Source organism: Spermophilus citellus, assembly GCF_964194105.1.
Source record: "Spermophilus citellus genome assembly, chromosome: 2".
Taxonomy (NCBI): domain Eukaryota; kingdom Metazoa; phylum Chordata; class Mammalia; order Rodentia; family Sciuridae; genus Spermophilus; species Spermophilus citellus.
This window is the reverse complement of record NC_138183.1, coordinates 2,394,076-2,415,677: the sequence shown is the minus strand read 5'-3', so window position 1 is coordinate 2,415,677 and position 21,602 is coordinate 2,394,076. Positions and strand designations below refer to the sequence as shown.

At 58.9% G+C, this 21,602-nt stretch overlaps 1 protein-coding gene and 1 long non-coding RNA gene across 4 annotated transcripts in view; both read left to right on the top strand.

Moving 5' to 3' along the window:
- The window catches only part of OLFM1 (olfactomedin 1), a 36,281-nt gene extending 27,401 nt beyond the window's left edge, over nucleotides 1-8,880 (top strand). For both annotated transcript variants that reach the window (XM_081280136.1, XM_081280134.1), the window contains exon 6: nucleotides 7,457-8,880. In XM_081280136.1, the coding sequence (XP_081136262.1) occupies nucleotides 7,457-8,131 (675 nt within the window). In that variant the 3' untranslated portion in view covers nucleotides 8,132-8,880. The remainder of the gene's footprint in view (nucleotides 1-7,456) is intronic.
- Nucleotides 8,881-11,510: 2,630 nt separating this feature from the next.
- On the top strand, nucleotides 11,511-14,434 carry LOC308642407. 2 transcript variants are annotated; one of them, XR_014020553.1, is made up of 4 exons: nucleotides 11,511-11,717; nucleotides 12,224-12,361; nucleotides 12,490-12,686; nucleotides 13,923-14,434. It is a non-coding gene; the product is annotated as an uncharacterized lncRNA (long non-coding RNA). The 2 variants fall into 2 exon arrangements; XR_014020554.1 differs by lacking the exons at nucleotides 11,511-11,717; nucleotides 12,224-12,361 and adding an exon at nucleotides 11,781-12,174.
- Nucleotides 14,435-21,602: the final 7,168 nt, after the last annotated feature.

Sequence of the window (21,602 nt, the reverse complement as noted above, 5' to 3'; positions counted from 1 at the left end):
GCCCCAGGGCCTGGGTTGCGGGTGAGCCTTGGGAACTGGGAGGTGAGGGGCGCTGCGGGGTGGAGGACGCCAGCCCACCTGCCCCTCCTTGCTGTAGCCTGGACATAGCAGTTGTGGCCTGTAGGATGCTCCTCTGGAGGTAGAGGGGCAGCTCGTTGGGTCCTGCTCACCATCTGGGGCTCGGCCCTGATTACTGAGGCCAGAGTGAGTCTTGCAGCCCTGGTGTCCCCCGCCCCCGCCCTGTGACGTGGGCAGACGTGTAGACAATGGGCTTTTGGAAACACCTGGGTTCTGCTCCAGGCTGATGGAGAAAGGAACTTAGGAATCCAAAGGCCTCTAAGCTAGACCTGGCCCCCGAGTAGCGGAAGCCATTCCTGGTCTCAGCTGTCCACCAGCTATAGGCAGAGCAAGATGAGGTCTCCTGTGCTGGAGGTGGGAAGTGGCCGGGGACGAGGGTGGACAGGTCCTCCAGCCTCTTGTGTTTGTTGGCCTAACCGCTTGCAGCAGGAAGAGCCCCCCACCCCCCACCCCCGTGTCGCAGCCCCCTATCCAGGTGGCCGCCTCAGCACAGGGTGGCCTGGACGCTCTGCCTCCCCGCACGTGCCGTGGGCAATTCTGGAGAGCTGGCGAGCTGCACACCTGGGACTCTACTGGAATCCAGCGTCTGTAGGAGAAAGGTTGTTTTCGTCCTGTTTTCTGAACTCTGATGGCCAATACTTAGAAGGTTCCTAACAATTTGAGTCAGCTGTTCCCTGAACTGTTCTTTGAGTCCTGTCCTGCCTGGAGAACACGCCTCTGCCCAGACTTGGTGAACTGACACCCTTACTGCACTGGGCAAAGCAAAAGCCCCAGCTTCCCGGAGTCCGGGGGCATCTGGGGAGGGGACCATTTGGCTCTTGCCCTCTGACAAAGAAAGGGGCTGGCAGAGGCCAGGGGGCTGCGGGGGGGGGGGGGGGGCAGATGCTCCACCCCCTCCCACTGCAGAGGTAGGTAATGATGACCCAGGAATAGAAACAACCATGTGGCAGGTGCTTAAAAAAGCAGGTCTCGTGGCCAGGGGCTGTCCTGGGCACTCCACGACAAGCAGAGAGGTGACAGTGGGCACTGCAGCCACACTGTGCGCCTCCCCAGCCCCTGCCAGACCATCCCCTGCTTCCCTGGCCACATTCCTGTCAGGCACTGATCTGTCCCCAGGGGCCCTCCCCCCTCCCACCTGTCCTCCTCCCACCCACACAGAGCAGGAAACCCACCCACAAACCCACACAGGCCATGCTGGGCCACAAGCAGGAGCTGCTCCCCACTGCTGCAGAGCAGGAGCCCACGTGTGGAGCCCTGCCCCTGCCCCAGGCCTCTGGCCTCTGCGCCCCATGCCAGTCAAATGGGTCTCTCCCCAGGTGCCAAGGACCCAGAGTTCCTGGAAATGGGCTCTTTGCTTGCACAGTGCAGCAAGGGTGTCGGTTCTCAGAGCCGTTGAGGGGCCCATGGGTGCTTTAGATAATTAGATACCTATTTTCCGCTTCTTCTTTTTTTTTTTTTTAAAGAGAGAGTGAGAGAGGAGAGAGAGAGAGAGAATTTTTAATATTCATTTTTTAGTTCTCGGTGGACACAACATCTTTGTTGGTATGTGGTGCTGAGGATCGAACCCGGGCCGCACGCATGCCAGGCGAGCGCGCTACCGCTTGAGCCACATCCCCAGCCCCTATTTTCCGCTTTTTTTTTTTTTTTTTTGACTCGAGGATTTTACTTTAATAATAGTTGTTGATATTTGGTGCATTAGACTTTGCAAGAAAGGTCTGTGATAAAATCAGCATTTAGTAGGAATAATGTCTCAAAAGACCCTAAGTCTCCAGGTAAATATACTAAAACAGACCAAGAGGGAAAATCAACCCAGAGATTTGTCAAACATCGAGTCAGTTAAGGAGAAGGAAGAATGAAACATACCAACACAAGCCAAATTCACGTATTTTGACCACAGCAATGCTAACAAAACAAATGTTATTACTCTTTAGTTAAAAGGAATAGGGATTCATGATGGTATTTTCTGCTTCTTGACTGCATCGCCCTCCAGGAGAAGAGGCTCTGGTGGCAGACGGAGTGTCGAGAAGGACCTGTGCGGGGAAGGGAGGACTTGGTGGGGAGCTGATGGCACAGGAGGCGAGGAGGTGGGAGCTGGGCTGGCCAGGGGCGTGGCAGCGGTGCTGCTCTGGGCTCCAGGCCTGCTGAGCCGTGTTCTCAGGCTGCTAAGTGCCACATCTCCTGGTGGGTCCTGCCATTGATCTGGACTGGCAATGTTTTGCTTTGTTTTGATTTTTTCCAATCTCCCGTCCAATTTTGATCACACACACACGCGGGAGACCAATAACTCGCCCCAAAACAAAACAGCCATCCACACTGGCCTCCATGCAGGCTGCCCTGGAGGCCTGGCCAGGGCTGTGGCCAGGGCAGGAGGGGACATGCTGAGCCACTGTTAGAGTCAGGCTGGCTAGTAGGCCTTTGCATCAGTCCTTCCTGCGACCATTTATTAAGCACCAGCTGTGTGCCAAGCGCTGTGCGGAGCCCCTGGGCTCTCCCGCATCTCCCAGCGGTGAGCATCCTGTGCTTCCCGGGCCCTGGAGAGGCCTGGCCCACTTTGCCAGCACTGCAGGAGGAAGGCTTCGCCAGAACTAGCAGAACTGGCATCCCCCACCAGGCTGTGCCCCTATCCCCAGGAGACCACACGAGCTCCAGGGGTCCTGTTCCCAACTCTGAGGCTCACAGCCCACCCTGACCATGGGCCACCTCACCAGAGCCCACATCCAGCCTCCCTCTTCCTAGCCAGCTTCTTCCAAAGAAGTTCCAGGCCAAAGGTCACCAGCATCAGAGGGGCCCAGCAGTCCCCTCTCACCATACCCAGAAGGCTCGTGCCCAGAGCAGGTGGTATAATTGCCAAACCATGGTTATTTTACAAGCAGCAGAGTTCGGCTTTGGTGCCAAAGCCCTCCAGACACTTGGGAAGGGTCCTGGGAACAGGAGGTGGAATCACCCAGAATGCACCAGGTCATGCAGATGCGTGGGGTCAGCATGGCGCCTGCAGCTCTGTCCTGTGGGGTCCCTCCTGATCTTTTCTCAGCAGGAGTCGGGGGCTCTTGGGCTGCCGATCCCTCTGCTCCCACCCTCCTCTGCACCCCGCCACTAACGGCTCTCTTCAGAGCCGTTCCTAGTCCTGGGCCCCTTGTTTTAGCCATCCTAGCCGGAGGACACGTGACCCATGCTGGCCAAGCCAAGAAAGAGCACGCTGGGGCCCAGGTTCCTAAGAAAGGCCCTTGAAATAGCATCGCGTGCGCTGCCCGGTGAGCAGGCGGAGGAGATGCGGATCTGCCGCAGGGCGGGGGCGCCTCCCCAGCTCTGCCCTGGGCGGCCTTCCTCCTGCAAGTGGCTGAAAATAGTCAGGACAGTTAGGGAAGCCCGTGTTCTCAGTGAGCCTGACCATATGGGCCTGAGAGCACTTGAGACGTGGGGAGACCCAGTTTTTCTCCTGTGGGCAGCAGCGCCGGGCGCTTGCTTCTGAGAAGCCTCACTCTGGCAGCGGGGCGGTTGCAGATGCTCCAGAGCTCACGTGCACCAGCCAGCATTTGATTTTTTTTTTTTTTTCTGGCAAAGGATATCATGGGTAGGGAGGGAATTGGGCTGGGACTCGAGTCTAGCCCCTGAGGCAGGCAGGGACAAAAGACAGAATGTGACAGCTAAACTTTTTAAAAGCAAAGTCATTTCCAGGGAGTACTTTGGGCCCTTTCAGCTCCTGCAGAATTAAGGAAAGGCTGTGCTTGGGGTTCCTGGGGTGGGGGGGTCGTCCATTGCTGCTGATTGAGAGGGACGGCTGATTGACAGACCCATGGCAGTCCACCAGGAGGCCAGGTCCCAGGCTCCACCTGCTCCAGATCTGGATTGGACCAGGGCTGGCCTGCTGCTGCCCATACTGAGGACAGGTTATAGAGCGGTCAGTGATGTCAGGGGTGTCCTCAGGGAGCCCTGGTGGGTCCTGGAGGGCAGCGGGCCCTCACCCACCCTGGCCCTTTGGGATCCTCCCTCTCAGGGAGAGGGAGGGCCTGAGGCGAGGCCCTGAAAGAGGCTGCCCTCTGAGGGCAGGGCGTGTGGGTGACGAGGTCTGGCAGGAGTGATTAGAGAGTCCTTGTCCCCCATGGATGGCACCTGCCCCGGGAAGTGGTGGACATAACCAGGTTGGGACAAGGGCCGTCACAGCCTAGAGAGGCCATGGGTGGACTGCATGCAAGATGCTGGCGGTGGACACGCTGTCCAGGGAGCAGAGCGGGTGACCCCAAGAGAGACCCTCCTCTTCTCTGGGTCTCTGTGAATTAGGGGTCTGGAAGCGGTGGCCTCAGCACCCCAGCCGTCCCCACTGTGCCATTCTGTAGAGGTGCCCTGACCTGTCTGTGGCTGGAGTCCTGGGCTAACCTCGAGTGAGCTGGCCCCTCCTGCCACGTGCCCACTCATGTCTTGACCTCTCTTCCTTCTGGCTGTGTGTGCCCCTGGTGCCATGTCTAGCCCACTCAGAACCACCCGTTCCTGCTGTCCAGGGCTAGGAGGCAGAGCTGGTCTTTACTGGACAGGTGGAGGTGGCAGGTCCCAGTTGGCCTGTTCTAGAGCCGCGGGACTGAGGCAGAGAGGAAGCAGCGGCTGGGCTCAAGCTGCCACGGTTGGGCCTGTACAGGTGCCCAGATGCCAGCCGCCGTCCACACAAAGACCCTTGCCCTGTGGCATCAACAGATCACCCCTCCCTCAGGTTCCACAGGGCCTTCCCCGACAGACCCACTGTCACTCGCTGGGCCGTGCCAGGTGGGTGCAGGACCCCAGGGCCATTGAGAGTGGGGTTGACAGGCAGGAAGACCCCTGTGGCATCTCCCTTTGTGTCTCCTGTCTCTGGAGGACCCTTGTCACTGAGTTTCAGGCTCACCCTGATCCAGGACCAGCTCCTTATCTGGAGACATTAACTCTAAGACCTTTTCTCCAAACAGGGTGCATCCACAGGCTCGAGGGTGTGGATACCTCTTTGCGGGGGCCGCTCTCTAGTCCAGTAAGGGGGTTGACACCCACTTGCTTATAGGTACAGGACTTAGAAGTGCCTCCTGAGGAGGTGTGTCTGGGCTGGGATGACAGGAGGGTGCGGCCTCTCACTGGGTGCAGAGCCGGCGGCCGCAGTGCTGGCCTGGTGGGGACCGAGGGTGTGCGGTGGCTGGCAGGGAGACGCCGCAGGCCGGGCTGGGGAGTTTGGAGCTGCAGAATCAGGAAGGGTTTATGTAGGACAGTGGTGGGGTGGACTGGAATTCTAGAAGACTCACTGGTTGTGGGAGCCAGTCTGGGGGCTGCAGGCGGAACCCCAGGGCGAGGCAGCTCGCCTCAGGGTCTGAGTGGGATCCAGACTTCTTCTGCTGGGGAAGGGCCTCTCTGCAAGCAGGTGGTGTGGCCTGGTGGCCCCTCTGCCCTTCCAAACCTCGGACGCAGGAAGCAGGGTGACATCCAAGCCCCCATCATGAGGGGAAAGCCTGGCCACGCAGGAGCAGTGGGGTCTTCCTACAGGGGGACGCTTCTCCTTGGGGCCGTCTGGGCACATGCAGGCTCCTTCCTCATGCCTCGAGGGCCACGAGGGTCAAGGGTGCCCTGTCCCTCCACCAGCCTGCCCTAGGGCTGGGGTAGAACCGGACACAAGCAGCCCGGGGGTCACACGAGTGGACTCGGGCTGCCCAGTGTGCAAAGGTCTCCTCGGCATGAGCCCCTGGGGTCCTGACCACGTGGCTCTCTTCTGCCTGGAGTGGCTTCCCACTGGCTCAGGTCCAGCGTGGAAAAGGGCACATTCACATCTTAGACGTTGGCGAACCCCCAAGACGGCCTGCCTGAGCCGACCCGGGCCCAGCCCCTGCTGGAACATGTGGCCCTGGTACTGATTTTCCCTCTCATCCCAAACAGTACGTTCAGAAAGTACTGGGCCCAGTGCAGGAAGAGAAGCCTTTTGAAAATCCAGTCAGGGATACTGATGCCACTGGTTCTGGCCACGGGAGGGAGACCCTGGCCCCTTGGTCCCCACTCTCAAGGGTCCACTCGAGCAGGAGGCTGGTGTGCAGACATATCAAAAGTGTCCTCGGTGCCGAGACAGGGAGCAGGGCTTGCTTTAGAGGCAGGTGGGAGGCCAGGGGGAGGTCGTGGGAGCCGAGGCTGGAGGGAAGCAGTGGGCTTTGGTCCCTCCAGGGCCAGGCGGAGGCAGAGGGGTGGGGGCAGCTGCGGGCTGCCTTCTGCCATGTGATGGGGGTTTCTGAGCATGGCCTGCTGCCTCCGTCACCCCTCCCAGCTCTAATCCCTGACCCACATCATGGAGGGCTGGTCTGCAGGAGGCAAGGGATAATGACAGCCTCAAATGAGACCCAGTTGAAAAAAAACTCATTAAAAACAAAAAGCATATCTGCCTCCCAGCATCTGAATGGACGACGTCTCAGGAACAAGGTTACGGGGTTTTTTTTGTTGTTGTTTTTTTTAAATTTTTAACGCATCTGTCATGCCAAGTCTGAAAGCTCCGCATCCTTAATCTCCCGGCGGCTCCAGAGCCCCTGATGAATAGAGCAGCTGTCCTGCCAGACAGATGCCCCTGCTACGTGCTCTGCCTTCTCCTTGCTCCCATATCGGTTGGAAATGACTAAAGCGTTTGTTCAAACTCGGGCAGCTCCAGGTCACATGGCATCTAAGCACTCAGAGGTCTCTCCCGCAGGCCTGACTGGGGCCACGCCCAGGTCTGTCTCTTGGTTTGGACCTCTGGGGCCTTCTGCAGAAGCCTTTCCCTGATTAGGTGTGACGCTGAGTGACGCTCACAGCATCCCAAAGGCCACATTGATGACGTTCTGCCTGGCAGACAGGATGATTCAGCCTGGCAGGGTGACGAGGCCCACTGCCAGGGCCCTCCCAGTGACCTTGAGAACCGTGGCCTCCGCAGTGCTACCTGGAACTGGGGCATCTGTCCTGCCCGGGGCCCGGAGGTGTGCCCTCCACACTGCCTCGCTGGCTTTGGGGCAGCTGGAGGGATGGAGCTCCTTTCTCCACAAGTCTGTGGACACAGCCAGGTCCTCGGCGTGGCCGCTGCCCCATAGCCAGATTGGTTCTAAGCAGAGGGCTTGGCTGCTGGCCTGTGGGGTTTTCAGTGCCACCCACTGAGGTGAATGGCACAGGGTGGCTGTAGCCCTGTCTAGTGAGACTGGCAGCCCCAGACTGCCTGCCCCCCGTCTGCCTTCCCCTGTCCCCTCCTCACCCTGGACAAGTCCTGCTCTGGTCCTGTCCCTTTGGAAGAGTCCTGTGGCCTTGGAGGAGGGAGGTGACACCCTTCCTGGCTCTTCCCTGCCAGCTCCCGTGGGAGGGCCGGCCTCCCCGCAGCCCCAGGTCCCCTCAGGGAGTGCTCACAGGTCTGCTGTCTCCGCAGGTCTGGTACATGGACGGTTACCACAACAACCGCTTTGTCCGTGAGTACAAGTCCATGGTGGACTTCATGAACACGGACAACTTCACCTCGCACCGCCTGCCCCACCCGTGGTCGGGCACGGGGCAGGTGGTCTACAACGGCTCCATCTACTTCAACAAGTTCCAGAGCCACATCATCATCCGATTCGACTTGAAGACCGAGACCATCCTCAAGACGCGCAGCTTGGACTACGCCGGCTACAACAACATGTACCACTACGCCTGGGGCGGCCACTCGGACATCGACCTCATGGTGGACGAGAACGGGCTCTGGGCCGTCTACGCCACCAACCAGAACGCCGGCAACATCGTGATCAGCAAGCTGGACCCCGTGTCCCTGCAGATCCTGCAGACCTGGAACACCAGCTACCCCAAGCGCAGCGCCGGCGAGGCCTTCATCATCTGCGGCACCCTCTACGTCACCAACGGCTACTCGGGGGGCACCAAGGTGCACTACGCCTACCAGACCAACGCCTCGACCTATGAGTACATCGACATCCCCTTCCAGAACAAGTACTCCCACATCTCCATGCTGGACTACAACCCCAAGGACCGCGCACTGTACGCCTGGAACAACGGGCACCAGACCCTCTACAACGTCACCCTCTTCCACGTCATCCGCTCGGACGAGTTGTAGCCCCTTCTGCCGCAAGCCGAGGGTCCGAGCCCTCCCCTCCGAGGGCGCTCCGTGCAACAGCTGCCAAAACGATGCTGAGAATACTGACAAACTGACTTCAAAAAATCATCAGCAATGATCCTGACGACAAGGGACGGCACTACCCCCCGTCCCTCCCACTCAAGCCGGCGGGCGACAGATTTCGGAAGAAATCCCTGTATTTGCAGCTGGAACTGCAGCCTGAGGCCCCTGGCCTCCCCCACCCCACCCCTCTCTGGTCAAATAACATACTCAAGAAGCAAGGCAGTGACTGTTGGCCATTCTCACCCGAGAACACCCACTGTTAGGATCGCATGGACATCTCCTTAGGTCATGGTCAGCGCCGATGGACGGGGCCGTCCTGTCTCCCCGAGAGCCCCTGCCGGGTGGCGCTCGGCACCACCGGTCTCCCACCCCGTCACGGCTGCTGTTTCTTGACTGTGTCATTGTCTCTTAGATTAACTGTGCCCAGACTGCAAGTAGTTCACGGACCGTGTCTAGCACTTCCTCCAGTGGTGGTCGGCGTAGAGTGGAGTCGCTGTTCCCGCGTCGTTTGAACCCGCGTACCCCGTAGATATATTGTGCAGTGTCTGTCCGTTATTTCCTTGAGGTGGTAACTTCGTGCGTTCAGTTGATGCCATGAATGTTGTAATGCAATGCTGTAGTTTGGATTGATAAGTGGATGGTTTTTGTTTCTAAAAAGAAAAAAACAATCAGTGTTCACCCTTATAGAGACATAGTCAAGTTCATGTTGATAATAATCAAAGGAATTACTCTCTCCTCGTTAAATTATCTGAATCATGTGATGGCGGATGGAAAGGGCTTGTCTTGGGAAACTCCGGTTCCCAGTGGGAAGGAAATCCACTGGGCGGCAGTGTATGGAAAGTCCACTTTTTGGGTAAAAAAGAGGGAAACTTTGTACTGTCCGGTTATCTAAGGAACAATAAAGACATTAGGAGACCTGCTTGCTCTTGTGGTTTCTGAGGTTTTAAGTGAGGTAGCCTCCCCAGGTCCTGTGGCTACGCTGGAGCTGGGTCGTGAGTGACACTTTCAGGAAAGGGAGAGGGCGGTGGCCACGCCCCATAGAGCCCAACCTCCTGTCCCCAGAAGTCAGGACTGGGCCAAGGGCTTGGAGTTTCACTCCCCTTAGGTGAATCTGACTCGGGGCTGCAGCCGGGCATCCCACTCCTTACCCCACCCAGGGTCCTCCAGGAGTGCATCTGGGGGAACCCAGAGCAGGTGCCCACTCCGGATGCCCCGCAGGACAGGTGCTGCCAGCCAGGCTCCCACTGAAGAGTCTGCCGAGGCACACCGCCCTCTGGGCAGCAGGTCTGGGTCACAAGTGACCTTCCCTGGGCCTCTAGTGTGTGTCCCTTGCTACTCTAAGCAGCCCAACATGGGCAGTGTCCACAGAAGCTGGTCATCCCCACCTCCAGCAGGCTCTGGGTCCCTGTAGGGCAAGCCACATCTTAATGTCCAGAGCCTTTCCAGAATGCCATCCAGAGAAGGGACAGGCAGAAGGACTGCCCATCCAGGTGCAGGTGCTGGCTCCCCCAGCAGGGTGGGCAGCAGGACAGTGATGTGGGACCCCAACCAGGGAGCCAAGGAGTCCCCTGAGATCCCGTGGTTTGTCATGGGAAGGCAGCTGGGCTGGACACAGCAGGACAGGTATGGCCCTGAGGCTGGTGCATGCGGAGGCCCAGCATGCCCAGTGTGCCATGCGGTTGAGTCTGTAATGTCCCCAGGCTGTGACGCCAGTCCCAGTATCCTCACAGGAGCCAGAGCTCCCAACAAAGAGAGCCAGCAGGACGGCAGCTGTGGGCACTGGGGACCGTATCCTGCTAGGGCCCAGTGGGCGCCCTTGTTGCCTGGCCCTGGACAATAGTTGGGGGAATGTGGGATGATCACAGGGCAAAGGTGCCTGGACCGCAGTGGGAGGAAGGGGCTGGAGACGCCCAGGCATGTCCACCCCCAGGACCTGGAGCACAGCCCAGTGACCAGGGCCCCTCATGGTACTGCAGTCTGGCCTCCACCCCCTTCTTACAGTGGGGATGGTGACACCACTGTCCTGAGGGCTTAGACCTTCCCCGCAGGGGCAGTGCCCACCCTTGTCCTGCACATGCCTTCCTCCTGCACAGGCCTGCCTCCGATCCGACCTGCTGCCCTGTCCTTCCCACACGGAGCCCGGGTCCCCTCCGGTCCTCTTCCTGGTCTCCCCCACCTCCAAGGAGAACCTCCCCTCCTCTTTCTGCGGCTGACCTCCCCGCCAGCCTGTCCTCCCCAGCATCTGTGACTCTTCCACTTCCAGTACACTCTCTGGGACTTGGGGGAAGATCTTAGGTATCCAGTAGGTGACCATTCAAGCCCAACCCAAGACAAAAAAAAAAAAAAAAAACAACCTTTCTCACTCTTCTTGTTGCCTACATTTCTTCAGCCAGAGAGCTGGGAGCATCCTCTGAAAGGCCACGTTAAGGAGAGGAGGGGGTAGGGGGTGGGGAGAAGCTCATCCTTAATTACAGCCTCGTTAGCTAGAGCAGCTCCTGGAGCCAGCCGGCCCTGACACCCCACCACAGACAGACAGTTAGAACAGCTTCCAGTTAGAACCTGTGGGAGTGGGGGACGTTTTTATACTTCCATGGGTACAAATGTCTTGGAGGGAGACGGTGTCCCCCCATGAGGCGGAGGAGCTGGCCATTGACACAGAAGCCCTCAGTTTTCACAGAGCGATAACACAGGTGTGCAAGGCCACCGCCGGATCCCCATGGGATGAGACCCTCTCTTTGCACAGCGGGACAGGAGTGGCTTTGTGCACTGTGCATTAGGCACCCATTCCTGCGGAGCTTCCCCTTGACGGCCCAGTAAACCCAACAGGCAAACACCCTACCAGAAGACAAAAGAGCGGCCCGTTAGGTCCAGCATGAATTTGCTGTCTCAGCTGAGCATCCGCTAGTGAAAATATCTACGGGAGATTAAATACGCAAGAAAAACGGGTCCATGCAGTGAGCAAATCAAACCGCCACCTCCTGATTCCAATAACTGAATATATGAGCTGGTGGCAGAATATCTGAGGATGAATTTTCTTTATTAAAAGTTTGGCCTAGAATCAAAACCCAGCACTTCTTCAGGGTATGTGGGATCAAAGCGTAAGACTCCTGACTGTTGGCAGCTGGGCCTGGAACGTCCCTGATTCCCACAGGGTTCATTTCCCTCCGGAGGCCCAGGACTGGAGACCACACAGGTGCCCAGGGTCCTCTGGCTCTGAGTCCCGGGTCTTGCTCTCGCCGAGGTCACGGAGGCCTGGTGCAGCTGGCTTCCTTCCGGGTCCAACCTTGGCCAGAGGGCTGGGAGGAGGGCCACTGGCTGGGGACAGTCCGTGTTAGGGGTGCAGGGGGCCAAGGGTGCCAGGCATCGGCCTTGTGGGGGGTGGGGACACGCCTCGTCTGGGGCAGCAGGAGCAGTGAGTGCCGCTCTGGTGCCATGTTTCCTGGGGCTTCCCTGCTCCGGCTGTTTCCCTGACCCCCACCATTTCCTGCTCAGTTCCTTTCTCTCTCAGGAGCTGCTTACACAGGTGGGAAGTGAGCCTTCGGGTTATGTGATGCCCGCTGCTGACCCTGGCTGGTCACTGTTCTCTTGGTTTGGGTCAGGGTCATGGGGTTTTTTTATGTAATTGAAATGACCAGTTCTTCTCTGATGCCTGACTTCCGGGTCACGGGACAGTCCTGCACGCTCCTGGCTCAGGAGGGATTTTCTTGTGCTTGCTCCTGGGTGTGTGGGGCTCCCTGCCTTTGTTGAGACTGTGCCCTTTGGGGTTCTGTGGAGTGAGGTGTGGGCCACGGTCTTTGCCCGAAGGCTGCCCAGTTCTCCCAGTCGGATTTATTAAGCAGACCAACTCCCCCTGCCCCCGAGTCCTGGGTGCCTGGGACTGTTTCTGAAGCCTCCCTACTGAGTCTGTGTTCCATGCTGCCTTGGAAATTCCACCCCAGGATCTAGGACCAGTTTCCACACCAGGGAGCATTTCCCTGCAGGTAAGGAGACATGATCTCGATGACTCCAGCACTTCTTTGCTTTTTAAAGTCATCTTTAGGAGCTCCTGTGCCATGAGGCCTGGCCACTGTGACGGTGGAGCCTCACCAGGCAGTGCTGGTGAAATCGGAGCGGTTTTGCCTCTGTCTGTCCTCCTGGGTCTGTAAAGACTGAAGCAGTTCCAAGCTGGTACGTCTCTGTGGCTCTGAACCAGGTGCCGAAGTCCCAAGATTTTGCCAGCACCTAAGGCAAGGCTGGGTGTGTCCCCCAGGACCTTCCTGGAGCCCCTCACCCTGCCCACTGTCTCCACTTTACAGAAACAGACATGAGGAGATTAAGGAGGAGCCCAGGACCCGCTGCCCGGCCTGGGCTGAGCTCTCGCCCTGCTCGGCTGGCCCTCGGGCTGTCTCAGTGAGCCCCAGCTGGCGAGCCAGGACTGCCCCTCGTCACAGCAGGCAGCAGAGTGTGCCACTGCAGGCTAGGATCTGGGCTTATTCTCCAGCTCCCTGCACTGGTGAGTCACTACGGCCGGCACTGAGGAGGGCTCAGAGGAGGGGAGGCCCTGGCCAAGGAGGCTGGAGCCAAAGGGCAGGCACCTGCTTCTGCCTCTGCCAGCCTCCCTCCCCACGCATGCCCGGCCTGGCCTCGACCTCCCTCGCAGGGAGGGGCCACAGGTGGAAGGGAAGACTTTCCTCAGTGTCCCCTCCGTCCTGCTGCCCCAGCTCGCTCTTTCACACACACACACACACACACACACATGCACACACGTACACACATGTGCACACACATGTGCTCACACACACACACAATCACACACACACGTGCACACACATGTGCAGGCACTCACACTGACTAAGCCAGGGACCCCGTGGGAAGCAGGGCAGGTGCATGGCGGTGGGAACTGACTCTGCTCCCTCCAGGTGCAGCGTCCTCCCTGGCAAAACAGGGCCAGTGACCGCACGCCTCCTGCTTCTGGAACAGAGTTCTGCTCTTGCGGCCTCCCCAAGGCTTCCAGGCCTCCAGCCTGGCCTGAGTCCCCTGTGACTCAGCGAGGGCAGGGCAAACTCAGGCGGGGGCGTAGTGACCTGGGCCACCTTCCTCCACCCCACACACCCTGCTCCGGCCTCAGGTTCCTCGTCCCACTGAGAATAGCAACACTGGCTCCGCGGAGGGGTCCTGGAGGACAAGGAGCCTGTGCTGGTGGCCACGCTGTGACAGCTCTGCCCAGGCTGGCATTGCGCTGCGACTTGAGGGCCACTGGCTTGCTTTAACTGGAAAAGGCTTGACGCGGAGCCCTCCCTGGCCCCACGGCACAGTGAGTGTGCTGGGCTCACGCCCCTCCTCTGGTGACGTGATGTCGCCTCTTGGTGGGGACCTCACCGTGCTGTGCTCTGCCTCTGAAGCCTATTAGCCCTGCTCCGCAGGTAGAGACATGCAGGTCCAGAGATACTAGTTACCGCCTGTGCGCGTTAGCACAGATAGTTAGTGGCAACCAAGATGGGACGTCCCCTGACACCAGACTGGGCTCTTATAGGTGAAGTGGTGCAGTGTCACACAATGGTCCTCTAATTGGCCCAAGTTTGCAGAGCCCCTGGGAGCTGGCAGCCGCTCAGGGTGCTCCCTCCGGGGCTGTTGTCTTCCTCCCCAAGCCAGGCCCTGGGGAAGGGCTGCAGAACACGGGCGCTTCCGGCCGCCGGCTCGGAGAGAAGGAGCAGTAATTTCCTTATTGATCTTTTCCTTCCCGCTACAGGCTGGAAATAAGGTCACAGGAATGCTGCCGCTGCACGCTCCCGGTTGTCTCGTTCCTGCTTATTGAATTCTCCTGCTGCTCCCGGAGGACCCTGCCCCCTCCCACAGCAGCTCCGAGGTCACCTGTGGCCTGCAGAGACCTGCAAAGCACCTCCCTGGGTTAGTGACACAGCATGGACCCAGGGCTGTCCCTGAGGCCGTGGGGTCTCCCAGGTGCCCGCCTGTCCTCCAACATCTCCAAGGCCCCTCTTCCAGCCTCCTGACTCCCACTGCCACCCTCTTTACCCAGCAGATGGGATGTCCTGTCTGGGACAGTCTCCTGGGCTGTTGGTCTCACTTAGGTAGTACCCGTTGTCCCTGTTAAATTGGCTGTGGCAGCCATAATAAAGAAGACAAACGCAGCTGCATCCGGTCATTCTGAGGAGCCGCGTTAACTCCGCAAGGGCTGCAAGAGACCCAGGTAGCCTTGGACGGCACTCAGCAGCCCCTGGCCAGCCCTGTGGACCTGCTGCTGCACTGCAGCCAAGCTTCCTGGGTCCTTCCTCCCCCAGAGCCAGCGTTCCGCACTGTGGCAGGGAGCCTGGGGCAGCCCAGGTCTAGGGGTGCTTCCTGCATGCAGAGCCCCATGCTGCGGGCTCAAAGGAGACCCCCGCTCGAGTGGCTTCTGGTCCAGCACAGAGTCAGAGGCAATTCCTGAGGGTGTCCGTGAGTCTCCAAGCCTTGGCTATGAAGTCAGCAGCTAATTTCACCCATAAAATAAACGACAAAACAACAGACAGATTTAGGTGCCTCTTCTGGCCCTGGAGGGTCCTATGAGCACAGGCAGGTGGAAAGTCCCCTACAGGGTGATTTCCTGGTCAGTCCCCACTCTCCCTCGTGTCCCTCATAACACAGCTGACCACAACAGAAGTGAAAGGAGCACATGTGGATGCAACTCTGGGGACACTGGCGTATCTGGGGAGTCTGGGGAGACCCAGCAGAATCCCCGCTGGACACTGGTGGCCCTGGGTCCTGCACACACCACTGACCCGCGTGGACCTCAGGCTCAGGTCCGTAAATGGGATCCACACCGATCCCTCCCAGTGGACCACCCCAAGGAGGGCCTGGGTCCAGGGCAGGGGGGCTGGCGTCAGGGCTCAGGGAATGGGGTGGGGGTGGCAGGGGCCCTGACCCATGGGTCCTGAGGCCAGTGGGACCAAGTGGGGAGCCAGATGCAGGTGGCAGGGCCGGCTGCTCCCTGTGTTCTTTATCAAGCGCAGCCCTTGGGCTCCGGGGTAAGCGCCTGGTTTTCACGGACTCATTTCAGCAACAACCCGTTTCTCAGATTGGAAAACAGCCTGGCACAGACGGACGCAGGACTTCCAGCCACCCTGCTGTGCCGATGCACCCTGCCTCTTACCGCCCAATCTGTTGGCCCGGCGACCGCCCTCACAGAGCCAGCCTGGACCCGCAGGGCTGGGGTGGAAGAGGGAACCCATGCCAGTCCCTGCACCGTGGTTCCCTCTCCTAGCGCACCTTCCAGGGCTCTCGCCCGCTTCCTCCAGGGGAGCGTGGGTCCCCCGGAACACAGCCTGCCGCAGCCCACTGCCTGTCACCCTCCCACCCTCCTGCTGTGAATGTGGTCTGTCGCGCCCTGCGCGCCCTGTGGGGATCAGTCCTGCTGGCTCTGCGTATCCCAGGGCCAGCCGCGCTCCTGGGTGGAGACAGGACACACAGGCATCGGCTACTCTGCGGGGCCTGCACTCCACGGCCTGCGGGTGGGGAGCCTGGGGTAGCTGGGAGCCCCGTCTATACCACATCTCCTCCCTCAAGGCCTGTGGCACTGCCACAGCACCAGCCCGCCTGCCCTGCCATGCCGGGCCCGGGGGCCTCCTCTGCACCACTCCTCGTGCCCTTGAAGGCCATCGTTAAGTGACACGGGCATTGCTTCAGCACAAAGCACCGCGATAGCCCCAAGTTGACCTGAGGCCCAGGTGGCTGTTAAGTGACTGACGGGTGGGCAGCATGTGCAGTGCAGGGACCCCGGACTGACTCACACCCAGGGAGGACAGATTGGGTGACGTGAGATCTCATCACACATCTCAGGATGACAAGCAATTTAAAACTTATGAACTGTTTATTTCTGGAAGCTTCCACTTGATATTATTGATTGGACCACGGTGACTGAAACCTTGGAAGGGGCAGCTGTAAGTGTTAGGTGAACGGATGATGGACAGGCACTCTGCCCCCCGAGAGCAGAGGAGGAGAAGGGGGCACCCTGGGAATGGGTCCTCAAATGCAGACCCAAACCTGCTTAGCTTCTAGAACCTTCCGTTCTTCACTCCAATTTAATAAATATCTCCGGAGTCCTGTGGCAGTGTCCACTGAGTGCCGAGCTGGTGTGAACCAGGGGAAGTAGCTGGCCCTGCCTCAAGGAGGCGTTGGCATGGGGCCGGCCCTGGCCCTCCTCAATGGCCTATTGATGACCCTGGGGGCTGCTCAGGGTCCTCGGTGTGCTCAGCTGCAATTCCCCGAGGCAGAGTCTGGATGCTCTTTGTGGGTCCTTTCCTTCTCAGAATGGAGCGCTGGCCATGATGGGGAGGAAGGGCACACGGAGCCCAAGCCCCAGGAGTGCGGCGTGGTCCCACCAACGTCTTGTCTTCTGCTTCATCTCGAAATCACCAGAAGCCCTGTCCTTGGGAAAGGTGGGAAGGAAGCCGGGTCCCAGGGCCCATCCAGTCCCAGAGTGTGGGCTCCCTGCTGAGGCCCGGGCAGTGGGAGCAAGACAGGACTTGCTCTGGGCACAGCAGCTCACACCTGTAATCCCAGAGGCTCAGGAGGCAGAGACAGGAGGATGGTTGAGTGCAAAGCCAGCCTCAGCAGTGGCAAGGTGCTAAGCAACTCGGAGAGCAACTCAGGGCTGGGGGTGTGGCTCAGTGGTCTAGTGCCCCTGAGTTCAGTCCCTGGTACCCAAAACAAACAAAAAAACCCAAAACCCAAAAGCCACGGGACTTGGTGGGTGAATTACTCAGAGCAGCCAGAAGACAATGAAGAACAGCGACAGCGTGTGTGGGTCTGGGAATCAGAAGGCAGATCCGGACTGCAAAGATCTGAACACAAATGATCGGAGAGTTCTGGAAAACACGATTTGATTGCATACAAACCGTTGTTGTTTCAGAAACAAGACTCTGAATTGTTTTCTGTAAAGGGCTTCACAGAGCTGTACCAGGGACTTTCCGGGGGCTCCTGCTGACCACGCCCACCTCCTGCAACCCAGCCTTGCCTGCGGCAGAGGCCCATGGGAGGCTTGGCAAGGGTAGGAGCAGCCGCAATGCCAAAGGAGCAGTCCTCGGTGGGAGAGAGGGGAGGTTCCAGGAGAAGCCCCGGAGTGCAGGTTGGGGGGATAAGGGAAAGCTGGCCTCAGGCAGGAGCAGGGACAGGCCAGAGGGCAAGTAGATGTGGGTGGCCCCCCCCCGGGCAGCTGGTCTGATTTTCTCAATGAAGTGAGTCCAGGTCAAGGTCAAGTGAGGGAGCAGGTGAGGGGGCAGGAGCAGGGGACCAGGAGGGATTTTGGTGGAGATGCAGTAGGAGCACCTTGGTTTGAAGGGTAAGGGCCTGCCCCTCACCCCAGGGTGGTCTGACGGGCCACTCTGGGTGCCCAGGTGAGATCTGTGGCTGAACCAGAAGGAGGCTCGTCCTCATGGCGTGCGCCTTCTCCAGGAACACTGGGCTGATCTCAGGTGGGGACAGGTCCCGGCAGTCCACAGGAAGGAAGTGAGGTCAGAGAGAGGATCACACAATCCAGGGGAAAGTGGAAGGGGGTGCAGCGGGAGAGGTCTGCTCTCTTCAAAGACGTGGAAGCTAAATTGGGCAGCTGGAGAGGGGTCTGGAACCAGGACTCAGGAGGGAAGAGGCCACCAAGTTACAGGGACAAGGGCGTACCCACAGAGGTGGCTCAGCAGCGTGGAAGAGCTGAGGATGGGGCTCTGAGTGGGAGAGGGCCTGACAGGCGGAGGAAGGAGCTGACCAGCAGGTCCCATGCAGCATGCTGGGAGGAGGTGACCTCGGAGGAGACCCACCTGTCAGAGCTTCACCTACCCAAGAGAACACGGGAGAAAGGCCTAGCCCGCTGGACACCTCGGGTTGGGCAGGAGGACGGAGGACCCTGGCAGGGGGTGGTCTGTGGCTGGCTGACCTGAGTTGAGGGCTCCATGCAGGGCTGGGGGCAGTGAACTCAGAGTGGGGAGCCGTGTGCATGTGGGACCACGCTGTCCTGGAGCCAGGGAGGAGCAGGAGGGGTGGGCGAGGCGTGGTGGACTCCAGGGCCATGGGCGACTCTCCCCTTCCTGGTGTTGCATAGACCCAGGGCGGAGGAGCCCGCAGGTGGGCACTTGGAGCATGCCATCTCCCTGGTGGGGGGGTGTGGGCGCAGGTGCTGGGCCGAGCAGGGGGCAGCGCTGCTCATGCTTCCCAGTGTGGTGCGGGCTTGGTCTGTGGGCAGGGGAGGTGAGGCCAGCGCAGACCAGCGGTGCCTGGACCACAGCCACATGCCCCTGAACCCTGGGCCTGCGCAGGGGGCCAGCGCAGGGAGCCAGAGTCAGAGTCAGAGTCGAGTCACCTCACACGTGCATCCTTCACTCCCTGCTCCACCCACGGGCCTCAGCCTCACTGTGCCGGACCTGGGAACCAGGACGCGGTTTGGTCTTGGACACACACCCACACGCCTGCACCCCTGTGCCCAAACTGCACCCTTACACGCAACTGCCACAGAGGCGTGGGGCATCCTGGCCTCAGGGGAAGTGTGAGAGCAGAGAGAAGAGCAGTCCCCCCACAGGAGGCGCCACCCCGGGAGGCTTCCCGGGGGAGAGGGCTGCTCAGGCCCAAGCCAGGGGAAGGAGCAGGCCGGCTGGGCCTGGGGAGTCGAAGCCAGAGGCAGGCCTGGCCAGGCACGTTGAAAGGGTGAGGAATCTGGACTGGCTGTGGAGAAGGGTCCATGTTTGATGTGACAAAGGAGACCAAGGCTCAGGGCTGGGGCCCAGGAGGCAAGAAGGCCCTGGACACTGCCAGAGGGAGGCATTGGGCTGGCACCTCTGAATCCATTTACTCCTCAGCTGGAAGGCACAGAATCACCACGGCTAGAGGCCCGGGAGGGGGTTTTGCTCCGTGAAGGAAGAGCCTCTGGGTGGTGGTTAGCTTCTGGTGGCGGGCAGTGTGCAAGGAGAAGGTAGAAATCACTAGGCTCTGGAGGCAGAGACAGGAGGATTGTGAGTTCCAAGCCAGCCTCAGCAACCGCGAGGTGTTGAGCAACTCAGTGAGACCCTGTCCCTAAATGTAATATAAAATAGGGCTGGGGTGTGGCTCAGTGGTTGAGTGCCCCCAAGTTCAATCCCCGGTTCAAAAAACGAAAAAAAGAAAGAAAGAAAGAAATCACTGGGTGGGGTGCTAAGAAGATGTGCGCTGATGCATGCGCCCTCCCTGCGGGTGACCCTACTCCCCGGCAGCCTCTGCCCACAGGGTTTCACCAGCAGAGCTGGTAATTTCCCCAGCACTGCTCCGAGGCCGGCCCCACCCCTGGCCATCTGCTCGTGCACAGTGCCAGATCATTTTTCAAGACATCAGCAGAACAGCCCAGAAATCTCTGCAGGCCGCCCCACCGGCTCCCTGCCGTGGGAGCACACCCCCAGGATGCCATTTCACCTCCTCCTGCAGGTCAGCAGATATGATTTTATTGATTGGAGACGCTGGGCTCGTCAATTTGCTACATGGGAGAAAGCATGCATTTTCCTGTCTCGTCCTTAAACAACTCGTAAAATGGATTGTGTGTGTAAAAGGGCGACATAAAACACTGGCCACAGCAAGCTTCACAGAATCGCTGACTTTATAAATCAGGGCCGTGAGTGTCAGAGAAGCTTCCTTCTCCCTTTCTGGATGTAAAATAGTTCACTTTGAACTTGAGACAGAAGTCAGCCCAAATGTCCAGGCACACCTCTAATCCCAATATCTCAGAAGGCTAAGGCAGGAGGATTGCAAGTCCGAGGCCAGCCTCAGCAACTTGGCAAGATCCTGTCTCCAAATACAAAATAAGAAGGGCTGGGGGTGTTGTTCAGTGATAGAGCACCCCTGGGTTTAATCTCCAGTACAAAAAATAGAAAGCGCACCCACCCACCCTATTTAGTGGCCTTGTTTTAGCAGCAGTACCCCTGACCCCAGGGTTTGATGACCAGGCTATACTTTTCTGATACTTTACAATGAGCATTAGTGGAGTACTGCCCAGGTCTTGCCCCAGGTCTTCTGCTCGCCTTTCTCTTCCACGTGGTGCCCCGGGGATCCAGGCAGCTCCATCTCTGAGCCTCCAGAGACAGAGAGGGAAGTTTCCATCCACACTTCTTCGCCCGAGCTGGCCTGGGAGCAGGTTGGCTGGGAGATGTCTCTCCGTGTCTAGCTTGGGGCCAAACCTGAGAAACGCTGACCCAGCTCCAGACAGGCCAGGTGCAGTGCTGGGCTACCCAGACAGCTGTGTAGAAACCATGTGCTCTTGCTCAGCACGAGGCATGTCCAGAGTCCCAGCTGCTCAGGAGGGAGGAGGCAGGAGGGTGGCAAGTTCAAGGCCAGCCTGGGCACCTTAGCAAGACCCTCCCTCAAAAGATAAAAGTGGGGGACCAGCAGGTATAGCTCAGTGGTAGACCCCTGGGTTCAATGCCCAGCTCCAAAGAAAGAAGAGAAAGCATGGCCTTGCTGGGCACCTGTCTTAATGTCTCAGAGGGGCGGGCTGGCGGCCATTTGTAATCAGTGACCACAAAGTGGACAAACAGGTGGACACGTCTGTTCAGAGAGAAAGAACTTTCTTCAGGAGATGAGCCAATATGAGGGTGCCAGTCTGGGGTCCCCGAGTTCAACCTGCTGCCCCCACAGCCCCACCCCCTTCAGGTCTGAGCAGGCACATGCTTTCTGGGTGCTAGGGTTCCCTGGCCCCAGACCACTGGTTCCAGCATCTGGACTCTACCCAGAGAGAAGAGCACAGCTGCTGGGCCCTGAGAGGGGCACAGGTGCCTTTAGAAGACAGGCCAGGGCTGATTTCCATTTCTACCCAGAAAAACAAAATTAAGTAACTTATTAAATCTAAACCACAGAAGGCTGAGCCAGAGCTGGATGAGGGTCTTCCCTCTGGGTGGAGCGACTGAGGTGGGCAGGAGCTGTGACTGATGAGCACCAGCTTGGTGAAGGAGCTGGACAGCGGGACAGGGCTGCAAGCGGACTTGTTCTTCCTCGGGGCTTTGGCTGTGCCCACAGTGAAATCGGTAGCTTCACTCAGAGCATCTGGCCATATTCTGTAGTTGCCTAATAAAAGCAGGAGAAGCAGAGAGAAATCATCCATGCTAACATGTAATTTATTCAACATCCATAATTACGTTTTGCAGCCAGGAATGAGAGCACAGCACTCAGCCTCCCGGGGGCAGTGCCCCGCCTCTGGAAGGCAGCTGCAGGTCCATCTTAGTGAATGGGCCTCTCTGTGGAGCCCCCGCCTCACCCAGGTGGGCCACACTCTGCAGGCCGAGGTGGCATGATAGAGGTAGGGCCACACACCAGGAAGGCACCAGAGAGTCCAGCCCTTCAGAGTTTACAGCCACCCACAAAGATAGTCCCTTGGAACTGCCTGAGCAGTGGTGCTTGTAATCCACAGGCCATCATGGACCCAGGAGAT